General features: G+C 42.3%; 1 protein-coding gene across 3 annotated transcripts in view; it reads left to right on the top strand.

Annotated features, from left to right (window-relative positions):
- The first annotated feature begins 4592 nt into the window (after nucleotides 1–4592).
- ccm2 (CCM2 scaffold protein) overlaps nucleotides 4593–21120 on the top strand; it is a 94770-nt gene continuing 78242 nt past the window's right edge. The window contains exon 1 of one of the 3 annotated variants that reach the window (XM_059981650.1): nucleotides 4593–4912. In XM_059981650.1, the coding sequence (XP_059837633.1) occupies nucleotides 4883–4912 (30 nt within the window). In that variant the 5' untranslated portion in view covers nucleotides 4593–4882. The remainder of the gene's footprint in view (nucleotides 4913–21120) is intronic. The other 2 variants (XM_059981652.1, XM_059981651.1) reach the window with 2 other exon arrangements.

The raw sequence follows: 21120 nt of genomic DNA, 5'->3' as shown, positions 1-21120 counted from the left end.
AGAAAACAAAATTACATTTCTGCATGCAACAAAGACATTTTGAACTCCGAAAAAAAGACGTTGGGTTGAAGGTTACTCCGTAGGTAGCCTACCTTGGATCGAAGAATTAAAAGAATGCGCGCACTGGCGGGTGTCAGGCATTGGCAGTGGTGATGTATATTAATAGCGATAAAAAACACGTTGTAGCGGTGTGCTACACGCAGCGCTAAAATAAAGACACTGCAGTCAAAGGTAACTTTATTCGAACTAAACAGCCTTGCTTTAAAGCCTCCCTCAACCCGTCCCCGTGGGCGCGGATGCTCCAAAAGACACGTACTCACAAACCCCCGTAGGCTATCTCCCTTAGTCGGAACGGTGGCTAATTGTGAGCCGGTTCGGATGTGCCAGGAAACGGTGTCTCCGCAAAGTTTTCAGATTGTACAAGATCACCATAATCTTCAAATTTCGAATTACATTTCAAAAGCTAACAAACCACGGGGAGCCGCATCACAGAGATCAAAGAGCCGCATGTGGCTCTGGAGCCGCAGGTTGCCGACCTCTGGTATAGGTGATGCATGTAATGATACCGTAAATATCTGAGTGGCATTGTTTTGTTCTGTTCATATTTAATATTTCAATAATATTTGAATAATATTGTAAACATATTGTTTAATTAAGCATTCTTTGTTGTTTACATAATTCATTATGGGTTATACATAAAAGTTTATGAATGGCATACGTTATTACACTATTATGTTATAAGAGCGTGTGCCTTGCTTAAAGTAAAATTAAAACTAGATCATGCTATTCCCAGCTTTTTTTTTGCTTTCAATTAGTTTTTATGTTTTGGAGTTAACAACTATAACAATACTTTTCTGTCAAGACCAAACATGCTTTACTGTACGTCCACAGAAAGTGTGTGTGTGTGTGAGACAGAGAGAGAGAGAGAATCACTTTGGCCCAAACTAATTAAGCACATAAATGTCCTTCCAGGTGAGGCGACACTTCACCTGTGAGTCGGCTGGTGTGGTATACTACGTCCGGTGCTCCCGGTGTGGCCTTCTATATATTGGTGAGACCCGACGCAGACTGGGAGACCGTTTCGCTGAACACCTACGCTCGGTCTGCCAGAGAAACCAGGATCTCCCAGTGGCCACACATTTTAATTGTCTATCCATGGCCTCCTCTATTGTCAACACAAAGCCACACTTAGGTTGGAGGAACAATTAGCCTCCAACCTGATGGCATGAACATTGATTTAATGCTGTTAATGCCCCTCCTCCCCTTCTTACCCTATCCCTTATTTATTTATTTACCTACCTACCTGTCTATCTATTTATTTACCCACCCCCTTTTTCTTTTTTTCTCTCTCTCTGTCCCTCTCACAATCACTCCTTGCCTGCTCTCCATCTCCCTCTGGTGCTCCCCTCCCCCTTTCTTTCTCCCTAGGCCTCCCGTCCCATGATCCTCTCCCTTCTCCAGCTCTCTATCCCTTTTGCCAATCAACTTCCCAGCTCTAGGCTTCATCCCTCCCCCTCCTGTCTTCTCCTATCATTTCAGATTTCCCTCTCCCCCTCCCACTTTCAAATCTCTTCTTTCAGTTAGTCCTGACGAAGGGTCTCAGCCCGAAACATCAACTGTACTTCTTCCTGTAGATGCTGCCTGGCCTGCTGTGTTCCACCAGCATTTTGTGTGTGTTACATAAATAAGCTAATCCCTTCTGCTACACAATGCCCATATCCCTCCATTCTCCGCACATTCACATGCCTATCTAAGGGTCTTTTAAATGTCCCTGTCACATTTGCCTCCACTGGCATTGCAAACACCTACCACTCAGTGCAAAAATAAATCTTGCCCCCTCTCACATTCAGAGCAGGCCTCTTAATGTTAGAAGCACTTTAAGAGAACACTTGGTGACAATTGTCATTACTGTGGCACAATGGCACAATGGTTAATAACGGTGCCTCAGTTCCAGACACTTGACCTTGGATGCAGTTGATGTGGAGTTTGCATGTCCTCCCTGTGAAGGTCTGTGTGCTCTGGTTTCCTCTCACAAGCCATACCCATGCTGGCTGGCAGATTGATTGGGTACATGAATGGCAGGAGTTGATGGGGTCACATGAGAGAAGTACAGGATGTGGATTAGATGCTTGACATTGGGCCCTGTTTCTAGGCTGTATGATTCTACAAACACATGCCCAGTTTGCTTCAGGTTTCTGTATGTAATGCACACAGAACCACACAGATGAGTTTCCTATGAGCTATCAATTGTATTTAACCGTTGATTTTACAGAATGAGCCAATCATAAAGAACACAAGCTTTGAGACTGAACTTCTAGGCCGTAATCTCTGGATTCCTACCTGGCCCAAGTGCAAATCAGCATAGGATACTAATGGACTAAAAGCTTACCTCAGCGAATGGCAAACTAGATATGCTTGTTGTTTCCCAAATCACTTATCAGAAGTGGGTTTTCTATGGCAACAGAAGCAAGCTCCTGATTGGCCCCAGAAATACTTTGTCACCATGTTATATTATAGTCTAAATCTTACTGCCTTTTGAAATTGCCAAAGTCCTTTTCTCAGACACAATGAAAAATATCCAAAAAACTATTAAAAATTAATAAACCATTAACTCGATCTGAAAATTACTAGTAATGTTAAAAAGTATTCATTCTGAACAAAAGTACCAAAATGTTGAAAAGCATTTTAATTTGTTAACTACAAGTACAGTAAGTTAACCATAGTAATTCAAATAATTCCAAAAGCTGTAAATTATCTGAAACTTGCCACTCATCCTAGCCAATCCAGTTCACTAGAATAAATAAAAGGGCCGTCTGAATGGAGCTACTAGAATATTTGCATCTTCTGAGGTCATGTGAGTGGCCCTGAGAAATGAATTTGTCCTTGTTCTGGTCCTCCTTACAAAATATTGTGCCCCACTGACCAAGAGTAATGATAGACATGTTGTTGAAGTAGCAATACGGGAAATACAGATTTTATTTTATGAACATTGGCGTCAGAACCAACACTGAGAAACTGTATCATTAGGAGAAGCTTTACCTGAACTGAGCTCAGTTCTGAAGAAAGGTTGCCCAATTGAAATATTAGTTCGTTATGCTCTCCGTCAATACTGCCTGAAATGCTTAACAGATGTAAATTTCCTGCATCACCTATGTGAATTCAAGTTCCATGACTGACTGAAAGCATTCTTGAAGCCTGAAGTGAGAGCATGGTCTGAGTAAGTCCTGAAACAGGTACAGGTACAGTACTATTGAAAGAGACTTGATCTCAGCCAGCATGTAATTAATTAATTAATAATGAACCTTCCAATATGGATTAACCGGTTGCAGATGGTGCACGGATCAAATGAAAGAAGAATACGTAGCACCATAACAACAGCACTGGGATATAAGCAGTATCATTACAATGAGTTGGAGACTGGTTGAACACTGATAATGTCAGCTCAATCTGCCAATGACCCAGTTGGCTTTCTTTATTTTTTTTTAAAACCAACTCAGTAGAAGATCACTGAAACGAAAAGCAATGTAGGTTGCAAATAAAAGCTTCAAACAGGAAACAGTGAGAGCACAGGTGTGGAAGAGTAGAAAAAGGAGTAAACAATTGTAGTAGAGTCATAGAGTAATGCCACGCAGAAACAGACCTATCTAGTCCATGCCAGACTGAGCATAGCAGCAATATTGGTAAGCAGAGAGAGTGCAGTAACTGCCTTGGGAAAGCTGATTTCTCCAGTGGTGGCCTAAGAAATGAGAGTCACATATGCAGTGCCCATTTAGAGAAGAGTCTATCCACCTAAATACAGTATTGTAATCAGCAACATAACTTCCTGAAACATTCCGTGTGTTCAAGAGTTGTTACCATGCACTTATTTTCTGGAAAGTGAATAGATTTGCAAATTGATGTCTTTGACTCTAACTAAAAGTAAAGTTTCCAATGATCTGTTTAATTTACCACATCTGCTATACGATCACATTATCTGCTTATACAGAGAGCCTTGTTAACTTTTTTTTCTTATTAAAGGGGGAAGCAGTGTGGTTGGTATATACCCAAAAGCTGTAAAGGTGATGTTCACTTCAAGGGTGGCAGGGTTGCTATCACTTTAAGAGCTTTCTCGTTAATGAGGGAAGGCATTATATTCGGAGCATGAGCACGTCAGGGGATCAGAGTTGTGACGAGAAAGGTAGAGAGCAGTTGGAGGTTATTGATTAAGACTTTGAGAAACTGAAGCTATATATAAGCCCTTTGAGATAGATAAAAAATATAAAACCTAAAATCTAGTCGAAACTTTTGTACTCTCTGCGTCTTTTTCAGCCTCTTCTCGGTGATATTTTGTTCCAAAACAGTGCGGGTTCCTGCTGTCTAGGACAGACTTTCGTGATTAGCGGTTTTGGTCTGCGGGCAGAATGAATGGAAGTAAAGGTCCTCCTGGAGATGGCGCTCAAGAGCACGAAGTTTGCCGGGAGGTCCTTCCCACCTGCTGCTGCAGTCGCCCAGGGCCGCTGGGGACGGCAGACGCAGTGGCGGCTGCAGCAACCCGTCAGCTCCTGCAGGTGCTGCCCCCTGTCGGCTAGGAGGAGGTTCCGGCAGCCAGCCCGGTGCGAGTTGGGAAGACACGCCCAAGATGGCGGCAGGATTGAAAAGTTGCGCTCGGAGGAGAGTGCTGTGAGCGGCCGGCCGGTGGGTGGGTAGGTGACCGACCGACCAACCAACCATCTGTCTGTCCGTCCGTCCGTTGGGGAGCGGCCGACCGGCTGGCGGCTGCCGCCCGCTCTCGCAGCCGTCTGTTGAGACATCCGTCGGCTGTCGTTGCAGTAATGTCATTGTGGGCAGGAGTCGGGGGGTCTGTCGCCGTCGTTGCCCGGGTTGCGAGGAGTTGTCGCTAGAGATGGAGGATGATGCGAAGAAAGGTAAAAAGGTGAGCTCTGGGTTGGGCGTAATCTACTGTGAGCAAGTGATGGTTGTTCAGTAACTGTCGCCCTACCCCCCCCCCCCACCCCCCACCACCCCCCACCACCCTCACCCCCGACCGCTGGGTGTGTGTATGTGTGTGTGTCCGTAGGTACCTTTACCCTCCCTCCGGCCGTCAGCCTGACTATAGGGAGCTCGGAGTGTGTAGGGATGGAGGAAGGTGGATGATGTGTAGTTACTGACCTGGGAGTGGTTCGGGGGGGGGGGGGTGGGCGGGTGTACAGGTTGGGTTCTTTTAAAAACGAAAAAAAGATTAAACCTGTTTCTGGAAACTTGTCTTTGCACCGAAAATGATCGTACTTCGGAGGGACGATGTGCGCGGCTGTAATGCAGATTGTTTGGAGCTGAGAGGATGTACCGAAAATAGAAACGAGATTTTTTTTTTAAGTACCAGACACAGTTGGGTAAACTTAAAACGTGCTGTGCACTGAAGGGCGTTTCTGTCGCTTGTTTTGGGTTGAGTTGTTTTCAATTGAGATTTTCTTAACGTCCGTTCAGGAGCTTTAGGCGTGGGTACTTCAGTGGGTGATGACTGCAAGTCTTCTGACCCTTATGCTGCCATCCTAGTTAAAGAAGGGTTCGTACTCGAAATGTAAACGTGTAGTTTTCAGTACATTCTGCATTATTTTCAGAGGCTGCAGTGTTTTGCTTCATACTTGGCATTTCGTTGGTCCATTAACGTAAATACGGCGCATAAATCTAATAGTGAGATGTTTTGCTCGGAAATTATTTGTTCTTGTTTATTTAAAAGTGGGATGCTTATAAAAGCTACTTTAATCTTTTACAGGCAAGTTGGTTAGACACATACCCGATATTTGGTAATCTCCAATTGTCAAATTTTATCTGCTGTTTCATGAAGCGTGGCATGTACGAACGGTAAATAGGTTTCAGTTTCAGCGAATTTCTGTAATACAGTATTCAGTATACGCATAGACTCCTACAACACGTCAGTTTCATGGCCCAATCTTAACATACTGTTTGCTGGCCAGTTTAAAAGGCTTAGTTTTGGCCAGTTCTTAAATTCCTGTTTAACAGAATTCTGGCGTTGACAAAGAAGCTCATTCTAACCACACCCATTTTAAAGCTTTTCTTGTATCCTTTTATTTCTACTTTTATAGTCCTGCCAATAATGCTACCTCTCATAAATCTTTGGTGTTTAACTCCAGGTGATTAACAAAAAAGTGTTCTAATTTAATGATCTCCGTATATCTTTGAATACCATCTGATCGGTATCAATCTACAACATGTTTTTGCCCTACTTCCCATAGTTGGGTGCCCAAAACTACAGCAATATCCTGCCAGTTGTCAGAATTCTTGTAGGGATTGTGTATGCATGGTTTTGCTTTTGCCCTTTAAATCAAAATCATATCGCAGAACAAATACTAAGGATACTTCTATTTATTCTGGATAGATAAGTACCCATCTGTACTTATTCCATTTATCAGCATTTGATTAATGGCGTTCTATGCCTTTGTGATTCTGTTCTAGTGTTTGCCATCTTTTCAGTGTGATGTAGATTCCAACTAACCTCTGAGTCTGGGAGGGAGGAAATCTCATGTCCTTTATCCTGTAAGTTATGCCTACTAACATTGCCCCCCCCACCCCCATGGAGAAATATTTTGTGATGATTAACCTTTGCCGCTCAAATTTTGTATATCTCCATCAATTACCCCCTTCACTTGTCTTTCCTGCAATAACGGCAAACAAGCATTCTCTCCATGCTCTACTGCAGGCAATCTACTGTTCTCTCATGTAATGATCTGAATGAATTGCATAGCATAGCCCAATTAATGTTCCATCAAGTTGTAATATAAACAGACAGCTCTTTTTTTGTGTGTGCACTGGCTGACAAAAACAAGGACCTTGTCTACCTGTGTGACTACCTTCTGCGATCTTTGCCCACTAAGATCTCTCTTCCACAAGTCTATGAACCTACCATTTATTGCATGTCCTACACTTGGCAGTTCTCAAAGTGTATTACCTCATACTTATCAAGATTAATTTCCACCTGACATTCTTGCCTATTGATCATCCTACAGCAAAAACTGTCCTTTTCACTATGAAAATAGCACTAACAATTTTCATGTCAACAGATCAAGCTTTGCAGTTTTTGCCAGCTCTTTCACGATTCCACCACTTTATTTTCCCCTCCCCATTTCAGTATTTTGAAGGGATTGCTGTCATCAAGACTTCCTGACTTGCTCTTCTGTCCCCAGCAACCACTCACTTTGTGCTTTCCCATGCAACTTACTCATTTCTTCCTTCTGCCATCCAGGGATCCAAACACTCCAGATGAAGTCACAGTTCATCTGCAGTTCCCCTCTAGTGATTGCATTCAGTGCACACCATCTCTTTTCTGCAATGGCAGATTAGTGCTTACTTGGTTTTTTTTCCCCACACTAGTGCCTTAGACTGGGGAATGAGCCAATGCTTGGCTGTTGCTGGAGAAGACTTGGAGGTGATTCGAAGTGGTAGAACAGAGTTGGGGTGACAGGGCCTGGGCTCGAGAGTTAGGAAAGGCATGAGGTTTGACCAATTTAAGCACCAGGCGGAATTGGAAAAGTTGGGTATCAGCTGAATCATGGCAGTGGGGTCTGGGATCAAAGCAGTGAGAATGAGAAATGACCGATTTTAAGTGTCAGGCCAGATTGAAAAGGTCAGAGGTGTCAAGACCAGAGGAGAGGGGTAGATGATGTTCAGCTTGCTGCTCTGAGTCTGTGGCCTGCAACTAATGGGCTCCTGAATTGGCTGCAGTGATAGTTGGCTTCACTTCCATGAGCCTCAGTTCTGAATGTTACTCGCTCACTTTCACAGGTTTTTTATGTGTTATGTTGGGTTTCTTTGTTTTGTGGCTGCCTTTAAAGAGACTAGTTTCAAGGTTGTTACAAAGTATACACACTTGAATGTAAATGTACTCTGAACTTCATTATTTCTTTGTTTCCCAGCTGGACATTTCACTTGTCATAATTTTAAGATTTTTTTTTTCTGAACTTCATTTTGACCTGTTGCATATATTTCAGTTTTGCTGTTAATGCATTGCATAAGCAAACAGGTATTAAGTCCTTCTGTTTGTTACCGTGACCACTGTACTTCTACATTTATCTCATTTCATCTTGCTCTGGAGCAGTCCCTTTGTTCAACCCATTCTTCCCCCATCCTTTTGCTATTTAAAAATTAACTTGATTTCTCTTACCTAGTTCTGACAGAACTTAGGATCTGAATTGAATGTTTTACCTTCAGAGTTTGCCTGATATGAGTTTTTCAGCATGTTTCAAAATTCCAATTTCTACAGATTAAAATTATCATTTACTTGGAAACTTGGTTCTAGTCAAAGTCTTTCTGCCACTAATATTTCAAACATGTGCTTGGCTTTGTTTCCTAAAGTTAGGTTTGGTATTGTCCCTTCCCTCCAGGGCTAACTGTACTGGCTCACAAAAGTCCTCTGATACACTTCTTAAAGAATTTCTTTTTGCCCTATCCTTTCCACACTGAAGGAATCCCAGTTAATATTCAGAAAGTTGTAATTACCTATTTTCCTCCAATATTCCCTATTGGATGATTGGGAGGCTTTGAAAATCTGACAAAAGGCAACTAAAAAAGCTATAAGAAGGGAAAAGATAAAATTTGAGGGCAAACTAGCCGATAATGGATACTGAAAGTTTTTTTTTCATTATTTAAAAAGTAAAACGGAGATAAAAGTTGATATTGGACCACTGAAAAATGTTGCTGGTGAGGTAGTAATGGGGACAAAGAAATGGCAGATGAAGTTAAGTACTTTGTTTCAGTCTTTACTGTGGTAAATACTAGCAGTATGCCAGAGGTCTGAGTGTCAGGGAGCAGGGGTGATTGCCATTGCTATTACAAAGGAAAAAGTGCTAGGCAAACTGAAAGGTCTTAAGGTGGATAAGTCACCTGAACCAGTTGGACTACATCCCAGAGTCCTGAGAGAGTTTGCTGACGAGATATCAGATGCATTGGTCATTATTTTTCAACAGTTACTTGATTCTGGCATTATCCCGGCGGACTGGAAAATTGCAAATACCAATCCACTCTTTAAGAAGGGAGGAAGAAAAAAAGAGAGGAAATTATAGGCCAGTTAGCCTAACCTTAGTGGTTGGGAATGTTTTGGAGTCCACTACTAAGGATGAGGTTTCAGGGTACTTGGAGACTAATGATAAAATAAGTCAAGGTCAGCATGGTTTCTGTAAAAGGAAAACTTGCCTGACAAATCTGTTAGAGTTCTTTGAAGAAGTAACAAGCAGGGTGAACCAAAGAGAGGCAGTGGATGTGATTTACTAAGATTTTCAGAAGGCATTTGATAAGATGCCTCACGTAAGGCTTATTAACAAAATAAAATCCTATGGCATTATGGGAAATGTACTGGCATGGTTAGAGGAATGGCTTACAGGCTGGAGTCAGTGAGTGGGAATAAAGGGGGCCTCTTCTGGCTGGCTGATGTTCGTCAGGGGTAAGTATTGGCGCCACTACTTTTCTCGTTGTTTGTCAATGATTTCAATAATGGAGTTGATGGCTTTGTGGCAAAGTTTGCTGATGAAGATAGGTAGTGCTGAGGATGTAATGTGATTGGAGCAGGACTTAGACAAATTGTAAGAACAGTGCTGGAAATATATGATAATGCATTTTGGTAAAAGGAACAATTATCTAAATGAGGAGAAAATTCAGATATCAGAGGTGCAAGACTCCAAGAAGGTTAATTCACATGTTGAGTCTGTGGTAAAGAAGGCAAATGCAATGTTGGCATTTATTTCAAGGAGAATAGAATATAAAAACAAGGAGATGATGCTGAAGCTTTATAAGACACTAATCAGGCCGCACTTGGGTTGTTGTTGATAAGTAAACTCAGCCCGAAACATCGGCTGTACATAGATGCCATCTGGCTTGCTGAGTTCCTCTGGGCCTTTGTGTGTATTGCTTGGATTTCCAGCATCTGCAGGTTTTCTCTTGTTTGTCAGTAATTCCATGTGGAGATTAGAGTTCATTATTTACATACAAGTTCATTTAAGGAGTCTGGGATTCGCAAGCTGAGCTATCGAGAAAATGGTGATAAATTGCTTTGAACTACTGTAGTCCTTGAGATGTGTGTATGCTTGGAAGACAGTTCTGGGATTTTGACCTAGTCGTGAAGCAACAGCAGTATTTTATAAGTCCGGAAAGTGTGTGGCTGGTAGGACAACCTCCATATGGTGGTGTTCCTCTGCTTTTGCCCTTATTCTTCTAGCTGGTGGGAGCTTAAAGCATGCTGTCTAAGGAATAGTGCTTCACCATTTGGGCTTCTTGTATTAAAACATATACAGTTTAACCATACATTCCTATATGCCTCATCGTGTCCATGTCAGTTTATGGCTGATCCCTGTGAAATTTGTTTTTCAGAAGCAAAGTGCAGAGATGCAAAATCTATATAAGTTACAAAATAGTGTAAATAAGGAATAATGAGGTAGTTTGTGGGCCATTCAGGAATCAGATGGCAGAGAGGGGGGGAAAAGCTGTTCCTAAAATGTTGTGTGGGTCTGCAGGCTTTTGTACCTCTTCCCTTATGATAGTAATGGAGAGGACATTTCCCAGATGGTGAAGGTCTTTAATAATGGATGCCACTACTTTGAGGCACACTTTTGAAGATGTCCTCGACAGCAGGGAGGGTTGCGCCTATGGAGCTTGCTGAGTCTATAAATTGCAATCTTTCAATCTGGCTCATTTGAGCCTCAATCAGGCAGTGATGCAACTAATCAGAATGTTCTCCAGCATCTGTAGAAATGGCCGGATTTACTTGGTTTTGATATTATATTTGACTGCACTTTAGCTCCTCATCCTAACGGTATATCTTATGTTTTCAATCCCCTATTAAATTGAAAGCCCCTTTTTTCATCCTTTAAGACTGCAAAGACTCAAGCCCAGGTATGTTTAAACTGTTCCCTAATGTACCTAAGCTTGGTGAATAGGCCTCTGCATATTAAGTTTGGATCCTTGTCTAACTAAATCTGCCAAAGTTTTAAGACTGTTTAAATGTTTGATATTCAAAATCTAGGTCACAAAAAAATATGAACACAACATAAATTAAAACAAGTTAAAATGACTGCACTTGGGTTACTTTTCCCCATGCTAACTTGTAGGGTGGTTGCACGAGATTCTGCAGATGCTGAAAATTGAGCACCATGCACAAAATGCTAGAACTCAGCAGATGTGGAAGTGAATTAGCAGTCAATGTTCTAGGCCAAGACCCTTCATCAGAGCTGGAAAGGAAGGGAGATTAAGAACACGGGGAGACCATAAAGCATAGGAGCAGAGTTAGGATATTGGGCCTACTGAGTCTGTTCCACAATTCACTCATGGCCGATGCTTTTTTCCCTTCCTCAACCGCTCTCCCCAGCCTTCTGCCCATAACCTTTGATACCATGTTCAATCAAAAACCTGTCAAACTCTGCCTTAAATACGCCTAATGACCTGACCTCCACAAGTGCCTGTGGTAACAAATTCCACCACTTTACTGCCATTGCAAAATAAATTACTCCACATCTGTTTTAAATGGACACCCCTCTATCCTGAGGCTGTGCCTTCTTGTCCTAGAATCCACCATCATGTGAAAATCATTTCCACATCTACTCTGTCCAGGTCTTTCAACATTTGAAAGGTTTCAATGAGATCCTCACTTATCATTTTAAATTTCCAGGCTATCAAACGTTCCTCATATGATAACCCTTTCGTTCCTGGAATCATTCTTGTGAACCTCCTCTGAGCCCTCTCCAAAGCCAGCTTTTTGAACACTTTAGATGAGGAGCCCAAAACTGTTCACAGTACTCAAGGTGAGGCCTTACCAGTGTCTTGTAAAACCTCAGCATCACATCCCTGCTCTTGTATTCTAGACCTCTTGAAATGGATGCTAACGTTGCATTTGCTTTCCTTGCCACTGACTCTACCTACAAGTTAACCTTCAGGGTGTTCTGCACAAGGACTCCCAAAGTCCCTTTGCAACTCAGATTTTTAGATTTTCTTCCCATTTTAAAAAATAGTCTGCACATTTATTTCTACTACCAAAGTGCATGTCCATGCATTTTCCAATATTGTATTTCATTTGCCACTCTCTTACCTGTTGTCCTAAGTAAGTCCTTCTGCAGCCTACCTGTTTCCTCAACACTATCTGCCCCTCCATCAATCTTCGTATCACTGGCAAACTTGGCAATAAAGCTATCTGTTCCCTCATCTAAATCTATGATATACAGCATAAAAAGACTCCCTGCAGACCACAAGTGCACCATGAGGCAGCCAATCAGAAGAAGGACCCTCTGTTCCCACTCTCTACCTCTACCAATCAGCAATCCTCTAACCTTGCCAGTAACTTTCCTGTAATGCCACGGGTTTTTAACTTGTTAAGCAGCCTCGTGTGGCATCTTTTCAAGGGCCTTCTGAAAGGCCAAGTATGCAACATCCACTGCATCCCCTTTATCTATCCTACTTGTAATCTCCTTAATGCCATCACCTCATCGTTAGCAATTGACTCCAACATCTTCCCACCCACTGGGGTGAGGCTAACTGGTCTATAATTTCCTTTCTGCTGCCTTTCTCCTTTCTTAAAGAGTGAAGTGACATTTGCAATTTTCCAGTCCTCTGGCACCATGCCAGAGTCCAATGATTTTTGAAAGATTACCAATGCCTCCACAATCTCTACTGCTAACTCTTTCAGATCCGTAGGGTGCAGTTCATCTGATCAGGGTGACTTGTGTACCCTCAGGTCTTTCAGCTGTTTGAGCACCTTTTCCCTTGTAACAGTAACTGCACTCAGTACTTTCCTCACACTCTTCAGCATCTGGCACACTGCTAGTGTCTTCCACAGTGAAGACTAATGCAAAGTACTCATTTAGTTCATTTGCCATCTCCTTGTCCCCTTAATGGGAGGGAGAGTAGTACAAGCTGTCAGGTATAGGTGTAGGCTAAGGTGGGTGGGGTGGGTGTTAGAATGATGTGAAGAGCCAAAGGTAAGAGGTGGAAAAGGGCTAAAGGAGGAGGAATATGATGGGAGAGAACAGTGGAGTAAAGGGATGGAGATAAGGGCAGAAGAGGAGAATGTGGGTGAAAAATCCCTCAAGCAGATAAATAAGTGGTTGTTATGGAAGCTAATGTTAGCGAAGCTGATGTTCATGCCATCAGCTTGGAGATTATCCAGATGAAATGAGGTGCTTCTATTCCCAACTTGCCTTTGGCCTCATCGTGGCAGTAGAGAAGAAGACAGAAGTCAAATTGAATGGGAGGTCTCTAGGCAATGCTTCTTTTTCTCAGCACAATGGAGTGAAAGTGCTCGATTGAGCGGTCCCCCAATATGCATGTAGGGGCATGTGTAGGACTTAGTTGCAGGGGTAAGTGCTGGAGGGAGATCTGTGGGGAGAAATGAGTGAACAGGGGGTCATGTAGAAACTGATCCCTGTGGAAAGTTTGGGGGGTGGGGGTTGAGTGAGAGATGTATATGGTGGTAGGATCCATTTGGATATGGCAGAAGTTGCAGTGAATTATGTGCTGGATATGGAGGCTCGAGGGGGTGTTGGGTGAGGCCAAGGGGAATCCTATCCCTGTAATGACGAAGTGGGAAAGGGGCAAGTTAAAAGTAATTCTTTTTAATCGAAGTACATATATCATCACATACAACCCAGAGATTTGTTTTCTTGCAGGCACACTCAGTAAATACAAGAAATATGATGGAATTAATGAAAGGCTGTACCCAACAGGACAGACAAATAGCCGATGTGCAAATGAAGACAAACAGTGCAATACAAAGGAAAGATAATAAGCAATAAATATCAGGAAGATTAGATAAAGAGTGCTTGAAAGTGAGTCACTTGAAAGTTTGTGAAAACAGTTCAGTGATGGGGCTATTGAAATTGAGTGAGGTTATCCCCACTGGTTCAAGAGCCTGATGGCTGAGGAGTAATAACTGTTCCTGAACCTGGTGGTGTGGATCCTGAGGCTCCTGTACCACCTTTCTGATGGCAGCAGCGAGAAGAGAGCATGGCCTCAGTGGTCAGCCAGATTTCCAGTCTCCCTCCTACATGCTGATTCATCTGCACTTTTGATTTGGCTAAAAACAGTGGTGTCATTAGCAAACTTAAATATGGTTTTGGAGCTGTGTTTAGTCTAGCAGTCATTAGTATAAAGAGAAGGGCAGGGGACTAAGCGCACAACCTTGAGCACCTATACTGATGGAGATCGTGAAGAAGATGCTGTTGCCAATCCAGATTGACTGAGGTCTCCAAATGAAGAAATCAAGAATCCAATTGTACAAGGAGGTTTTAAGGTCAAGATCGTGGAAGCTTATTGATTAGTTTTGAGGGGATGATAGTATTGAATGTTGAGCTGTAGTTGATGATAGCACCCTGAAGTATGCATCGTGCAGCCATACAGAAAGTGGAGGAGATGGGGTGAGGGCATTATTAATACTAGTTGAAAGGAAACCCTGTTTTCTGAAAGAATAGGGCACCTTGAATGTTCTAGACTGAAAAGCCCCGTTCTGAGAACCGATATAGTGGAACTGGTGTAACAGAAGGGAATAGCAATTTTATTTGACAAAATAGACAAAATACTTGCGAGTTAATGGGGTTGTTTCCAAAAAAAAAAATCTGCAGATAATCTGTCTTTGGAGATGGAGACAGATGAAGAAACGGGGTGAGAGGTGTCAAGAAATGGGCCAAGTAAATTTGAGGGTTGGGTGGAAGTTGGAGGCAAAGTTGATGAAATTAATAAGCTCAGGATGGGTGCAAGAAGCAGCACCAATACAGCTGTCAATTTAGGGAGGAAGAGTTTAGAACATTACCAGTGTAGGCTTGGAGCATGGACTGTACCACGTAGCCGTCGAAAAGGCAAACTTATCTGATGCCCATGGCAACACCTTTTGGTTTGCAGAAAGTGGGAGGAGCCAAAAGAGAAATTGTTGAGGGTAAGTAGCAGTTCCGCCAGACAGAGGAGAGTGGTATTGGAGGGGAACTGGTTATGTCTGTTGTCCAGGAAGAATCTGAGAGTCTTAAGGCCTTCCTTCTTGGGGGATGGAAGTGTACAGGGACTGGGCATTCATAGTGAAAATACGAAAGTCAGGACCAGGGAACTGGAAGTTGTTGAAGGGATAGAGAGCATGTGAACCGTCACGGATATATGTGGGAAGGGACTGAACCAAAGTTGATAAAATGCAGTCAAGGTCTGAGGGAGGCCTGCACCTCTTCCCTCACCAAATTAGTGTCCTAAACTGTCTTTCTAGGTGAGGTGGCACAGCACAAGTGAATCTGCCAGAGTCTTCTATTGCATCCAGTGCTCCCAGTGAGACCTGACGAAGATTGAGGAATTGTTTTGTCACTCTGTGCACTGTAAAAGACAGGATCATTTCTATTCGACTTTGTATTCCCACACTGATGTGTTGGTCCATAGCCTCTATTGTCATCTGGAAGCTAAGGACATTTTGGAGGAGCACCACCTCCTTCCATCTAGGTAGTCTCCAACCTGTTGTTTACTGTTGATTAGGCTAATTTCTCATAACAACTCTCCTCTATTTTCTTCCCGTAAAATTTTGTTTTCTCCCTCCATTCCTGTGCCCTCTCCCTCATTTTCCTGCCTGCCCTTATGACCTGCCCATCACCTAGCTCCAGTTTCCCACCTCCCCTTCTCTACTGTCCTTTCCTATTAAATTCCTTCTTCAGTCTTCCACCTATCACCTCTGTTGTCTTCCTCCTCACCTATCACCTGCCAGGTTGCACTCCTCTTCAAACGACAGATACTTTCAGAAAAGCACAAAGTAACCAATTTAGTTTGGTTTGGTGACCAGAAACATTTAGAATGAGAAGGTGCAGTACTGTGGTAGCCCTAAACTGGGGAACTTGTGCATGAATGCAAATTAACTCTTATGAAAATGCTGTCTCATAGAATTGGGTTTAATATCACTAGCATTTCGTGAAATTTGTTGATTTGCGACAGCAGTAAACAATGATTAAAACTATACTAGAATTACAATAAGTTTGTAAGTGTATAGATATAGAGAGAGAGATAAAGTTAGTATTGCAGAAAGAGAGTGGAAAAAACTGAGGTAGTGTTCATGAGTTTTGAAATAAATACATGTCTTCATGCTTCTGCATAACAACCTAGGTGATAGCAATGTGAAGAGGGTGAATGGGTCCTTAATGATGTTGCATCTTTGAGCTTTAAGTTCCTCGGGGTGAATATCACAAATGACCTGACTTGGTTTAACCAAGCAGAGTCCACTGCCAAGAAGGCCCACTAGCGCCTTTACTTCCTGAGAAAGCTGAAGAAATTTGGCCTGTCCCCTAAAACCCTCACTAATTTTTATAGGTGCACTGTAGAAAGCATTCTTCTAGGGTGCATCACAACCTGGTATGGAAATTGTCCTGTCCAAGACCAAAAGAAGCTGCAGAAGATCGTGAACATAGCCCAGCACATCACACAAACCAATCTTCCATCCTTGGACTCACTTTACACCGCACGCTGTCGGAGCAGTGCTGCCAGGATAATCAAGGACACAACCCACCCAGCCAACACAACTTTTGTCCCACTTCCCTCCAGGAGAAGGTTCAGGAGCATGAAGATTCATATGGCCATATTTGGGAACAGCTTCTTTCCAACTGTGATAGGACTGATGAACAGATCCTGACCTGGATCTGGGCCGTACCTTCCAAATATCCAGACCTGACTTGCACTACCTTACTTTCCCTTTTCTATTTTCTAATTATGATTTATAATTTAAATTTTTATTATATTTACTTTGATTTGTACTTTAGGGAGCGCGAAGTGCAAGATCAAATATCACTCTGATGATTGTATTAATTGTTTGGTAACGATAAAGTATAGTAAAGGCAGCATCTTTTGAAGGTGTTCTGGATGCTGAGAAAGCTAGTTCCCATAATGGAGCTGGATGAACTTACGACTTTCTGGAGCTTTTCCCATCCTTCCATACCAGATGGTGATGCCCTCCATGGTATATCTAGAAATTTACGAGTGTCTTTGGTGATGTACCATTTCTTCTCAAACTCCTAATGAAATCCAGCAGCTGTTGTGCTTTCTTTGTAACTGCATCAATATGTTGGGCCCAGGATAGATTCTGATATGCTGACACCCAGGAACTTGAAACTGCTCAGCCTTTCCATTTCTGTTCCCTCGAGGATTGATGTGTGTTCCGTAGACTTCCCCTTCCTGAAGTCCACAATCAGTTCCTTGTTCTTACTGATGACGAGTGCCAGGTTGTTACTATGATACCATTCAACCAGCTGATCTATCTTGCTCCTGTGCAGCTTCTCGTCACCATCTGGAATTCTGCCAATAATAGTTGTGTCATCGTCAAATTTATAGATTGTGTTTGAGTTGTGCCTAGCAACACGATTGTGGGTGTAGGGAAGGTAGAGCAGTGGGCTAAGTACGCATCCTTGAGGTGCAGCAGTATTGATTGTCAGGCAGAGAAGTTATTTCCGATCCACACTGACTCTGGTCTCCAGGTGAGGACGTCAAGAATCCAATTGCAAAGGAAGGTACAGAGGCCTAGGTTTTGAGCTTGTTGATTGGAGTGGAAGGTATAATTGTGTTGACTGCTGAGCTGTGGTCAATAAACAGTGGTGTCATTATTGTCCGGGTGACCCAAGGCTGAAAGGAGAGCCAGTGTGATTTCATCCGCTGTAGAGCTAATGTGGCAAGAGACAAATTGTAGCGGTCCAGATTCTTAGGCAGAAGTTGAAGTCTATGACCAACTTCTCAAAGCACTTCACAGTAGATATGAGTGTCATTGGGTGATGGTCATTGAGACAGCTTACCTTTCTGTTGGGCACTGCTATGATTGGCAGCCTTTTGCATCAGGTGGAACCTCTATCTCAGTAGAGAGAGATTGAAGATATCCCTGAATACTTTTCTACCCCCCCCCCCCCCCAAGTTGGTTGACAAAGCCCTACCAGGTACACCATCAGGTTCTGACGCCTTGAGAGAGCTATTCGCACAGACTGATGGGAGTAGAAAGTGTATGACTTGAAACTCATTTCCTTTAAGCTCTGATTTTTATTTTACAGTAACAGAATTTAACCCTTCTTGTCCAGGAATCGCTTGGGGAGTCTGAAAGTGCAATTCTGTTGACACCATTGCTCGAACTTGTTCCAAAAACTCTAATCCCAGGTTATTTCCTCAATTTTATCCCACATCTCTCCTGACCTTGGTAATTTCAATACTCAGTTTCTATATTTGTTTTCTCCATAATCTCAATATTAAAGCATTTTCATCAAGTAGTCTGCCCATGTCAAACCTCTGCCTTAAGACCACATCAAGTTGCATTTTTGACTAGTGTATTTTTGTTTCATCTTTCTTTGGTCTTTGGCAATCATTGTTGGCCAGTCCACTTTTAAAACTTTCCCCCCTCACCCCCACTCTCCAACTAGTTTGGTATACACAAAGTTCTGGGTCAGTCACTTGTTTTGAGACAGTATTGCTCAATGCCATAAATCAGCTTGGTGACCTTTATCAAGCATATGAACAATACTGTCAAGGCCATGTTTGTTGTTTTATGCTAATGATGGTCCTAGAGCTGTACTGTTCTTGATGCTTCTACTCTGGAGGAGACCAAAGTAGGGAAGTGCTTTTGGAATGCGTTGCACTCTACCATCTTCCAGTGCTTGCTTCAGCATGGTAATGCAGTTAGTGAATATTGGGTCAAAATTGGTCAGCAGCGAAGAACAGAAGTTATCACTTGGCATGAAGTTCTTAATCACTTTTCCAAGCACTTAAGTGGAATACGAGAGGTGATTGATAAGTTTGTGGCCTAAGGTAGAAGGAGTCAATTTTAGAAAACCTAGCACATTTATTTTTCAACATCATCCTCTCCTATATTTACACACTTAGTCTAGCGGTCGTGGAGCATATGGATCTTGGATCTCCAGAAAGTGTCCATAGCAGGGGTGATTGATAAGTTCGTGGCCTAAGGTAGAAGGAGATGAGTTATACAGCTCTCGTTACATGCACATGCAGTTCAACTCTTTGAGTGATTATGCAGAAAGTTTGAAGTTAATAACTCATCTCCTTCTACCTTAGGCCACAAACTTATCAATCACTCCAATGAGTTATTAACTGATTTATTAACTTCAAACTTTCTGCATAATCACTCAAAAATAAATGTGCTAGGTTCATCCACGTAAAGTTCAGAACATAAAGGTATGATGAAGGTTGTTACTGGATTGGTAAAATTTAATTATTCAATAAGTGGTGAAGGAGTATTATGTGCCATTTAAATACTCAGTTCTTGTGTTTTGAAGATATCTTAAGGTGGTGATAAGTGCAGGAAATTCAGGTCAGTTTGTGGTTTCCTTTAGTGCTATGGAGAAGTCTGCAAACAGTGCACTTTATGACAGTGCTATATGTCAACAGGATTGCAATACAAACCATTGACTCTTTCATTATTTAGTATTAGTACTTTTACAAAATTTGGACCATATAGCTGTAGTAATCTGCTTGGCAAAGAAATTGGCAATGCTGTTCTTGTACATTGCTTTAAAGCAAAAATCCATCAGAGGTATCCAGGTTACAAGGTAACAGTAACCATTTTAAAAGATGGTACTAATTCCTCCTGTTGACTGTCTTTGAAGCTAATTGTTAAGGGTAACTTGTGACAAGCTGTAGATGAGGGCTCATCAGCTATTTACAGGTAACCTATTCTTAAAAATATGTTGATAACCAAGTCCACAAAGCATTTAGCATAATAAATCATTTGTTATTTTAACGTAGAACATAAAAACACAGAAACCCTGCAGCACAATACAGGCCCTTTGGCCCACAATGCTGTGCCAAACATGTACTTCAGAAATTACCTAAGGTTACCCATAGTGCTCTATTTTTCTGAGCTCCATGTACCTATCCAGGAGTCTCTTAAAAGACCCTATCGAATCCGCCTCCACCACTTTTTTTTTAAGAAAAAACACTACCCCTGACATCTCCTCTGTGCCTACTTCCAAGCATCATAAAACTATGCCCTCTTGTGCTAGCCATTTTAGCCCTGGGGAAAAAGCCTCTGACTATCCACATGATCAATGCCTCTCATCATTTTGTACACCTCTATTAGGTCACCTCTCATCCTCTGTCACTCCGAAGAGAAAAAGCAGAGTTCACTCAACCTATCCTCATAAGGCCTGCTCCCTAATCCTGGCAACATCCTTGTAAATCTCCTCTGCACCCTTTGTGGTTTCCACATCCTTCCTGTAGTGAGACGACCAGAACTGAGCACAGTACTCCAAGTGGTGTCTGACCAGGGTCCTATATAGCTGCAACATTACCTCTCAGCTCCTAAACTCAATCCCACGGTTGATGAAGGCCTATGCACTGTCTGACTTCTTAACCACAGTGTCAACCTGTGCAGCAGTTTCCTATGGACACAGATCCTTTTCTGTAGTGAATACTGAAGCCAAGTGTTCATTAAGTACCTCTGCTATCTCCCCCAGTTCCATACACGTCTCCACTGTCACACTTGATTGGTCCTATTCTCTTACGTCTTATCCTCTTGCTCTTCACATATTTGTAGAATGCCTTAGGGTTTTCCTTAATCCTGTCTGCTCTCCTAATTTCATTCTTAAGCTCCTTTCTGCTAGCCTTATAATCTTATAGATCTCTATCATTACCTAGTTTTTTGAACCTTTCATAAGCTTTTCTTCTTGACTAGATTTTCAGCAGTCTTTGTACACCACAGTTCCTGTACCCTACCGCCCTTTCCCTGTCTCATTGTTACATTCCTATGTAGAACTCCACGCAAATATCCCCTGAACATTTGCCATATTTCTGCTGTACGTTTCCCTGAGAACATCTGGTCCCAATTTATGCTTCCAAGTTCCTGCCTGATAGCCTCATAGTTCCCCTTACTCCATTTAAACACTTTCCTAACTTGTCTGCTCCAATCCTTCTCCAATGCTATGGTAAAGGAGATAGAACTATCATCACTATCTCTAAAATGCTCTGCCACTGAGAGACCTGACCAGGTTCATTTCCCAGTACCGGATCAGGTACAGCCTCTCCTTGTAGGCTTATCTATATATTGTGTCAAGAAACCTTCCTGAACACACCTAACAAACTCCACCTCATCTAAACCCCTTGCTCTAGGGAGATGCCAATCAATATTTAGGAAATTAAAATCACCCA

The sequence above is a fragment of the Hypanus sabinus genome, chromosome 10, assembly GCF_030144855.1.
Source record: "Hypanus sabinus isolate sHypSab1 chromosome 10, sHypSab1.hap1, whole genome shotgun sequence".
Taxonomy (NCBI): Eukaryota; Metazoa; Chordata; class Chondrichthyes; order Myliobatiformes; family Dasyatidae; genus Hypanus; species Hypanus sabinus.
The sequence above is the reverse complement of the archived record's forward strand: the minus strand, read 5'-3'. Positions and strand labels throughout refer to the sequence as shown.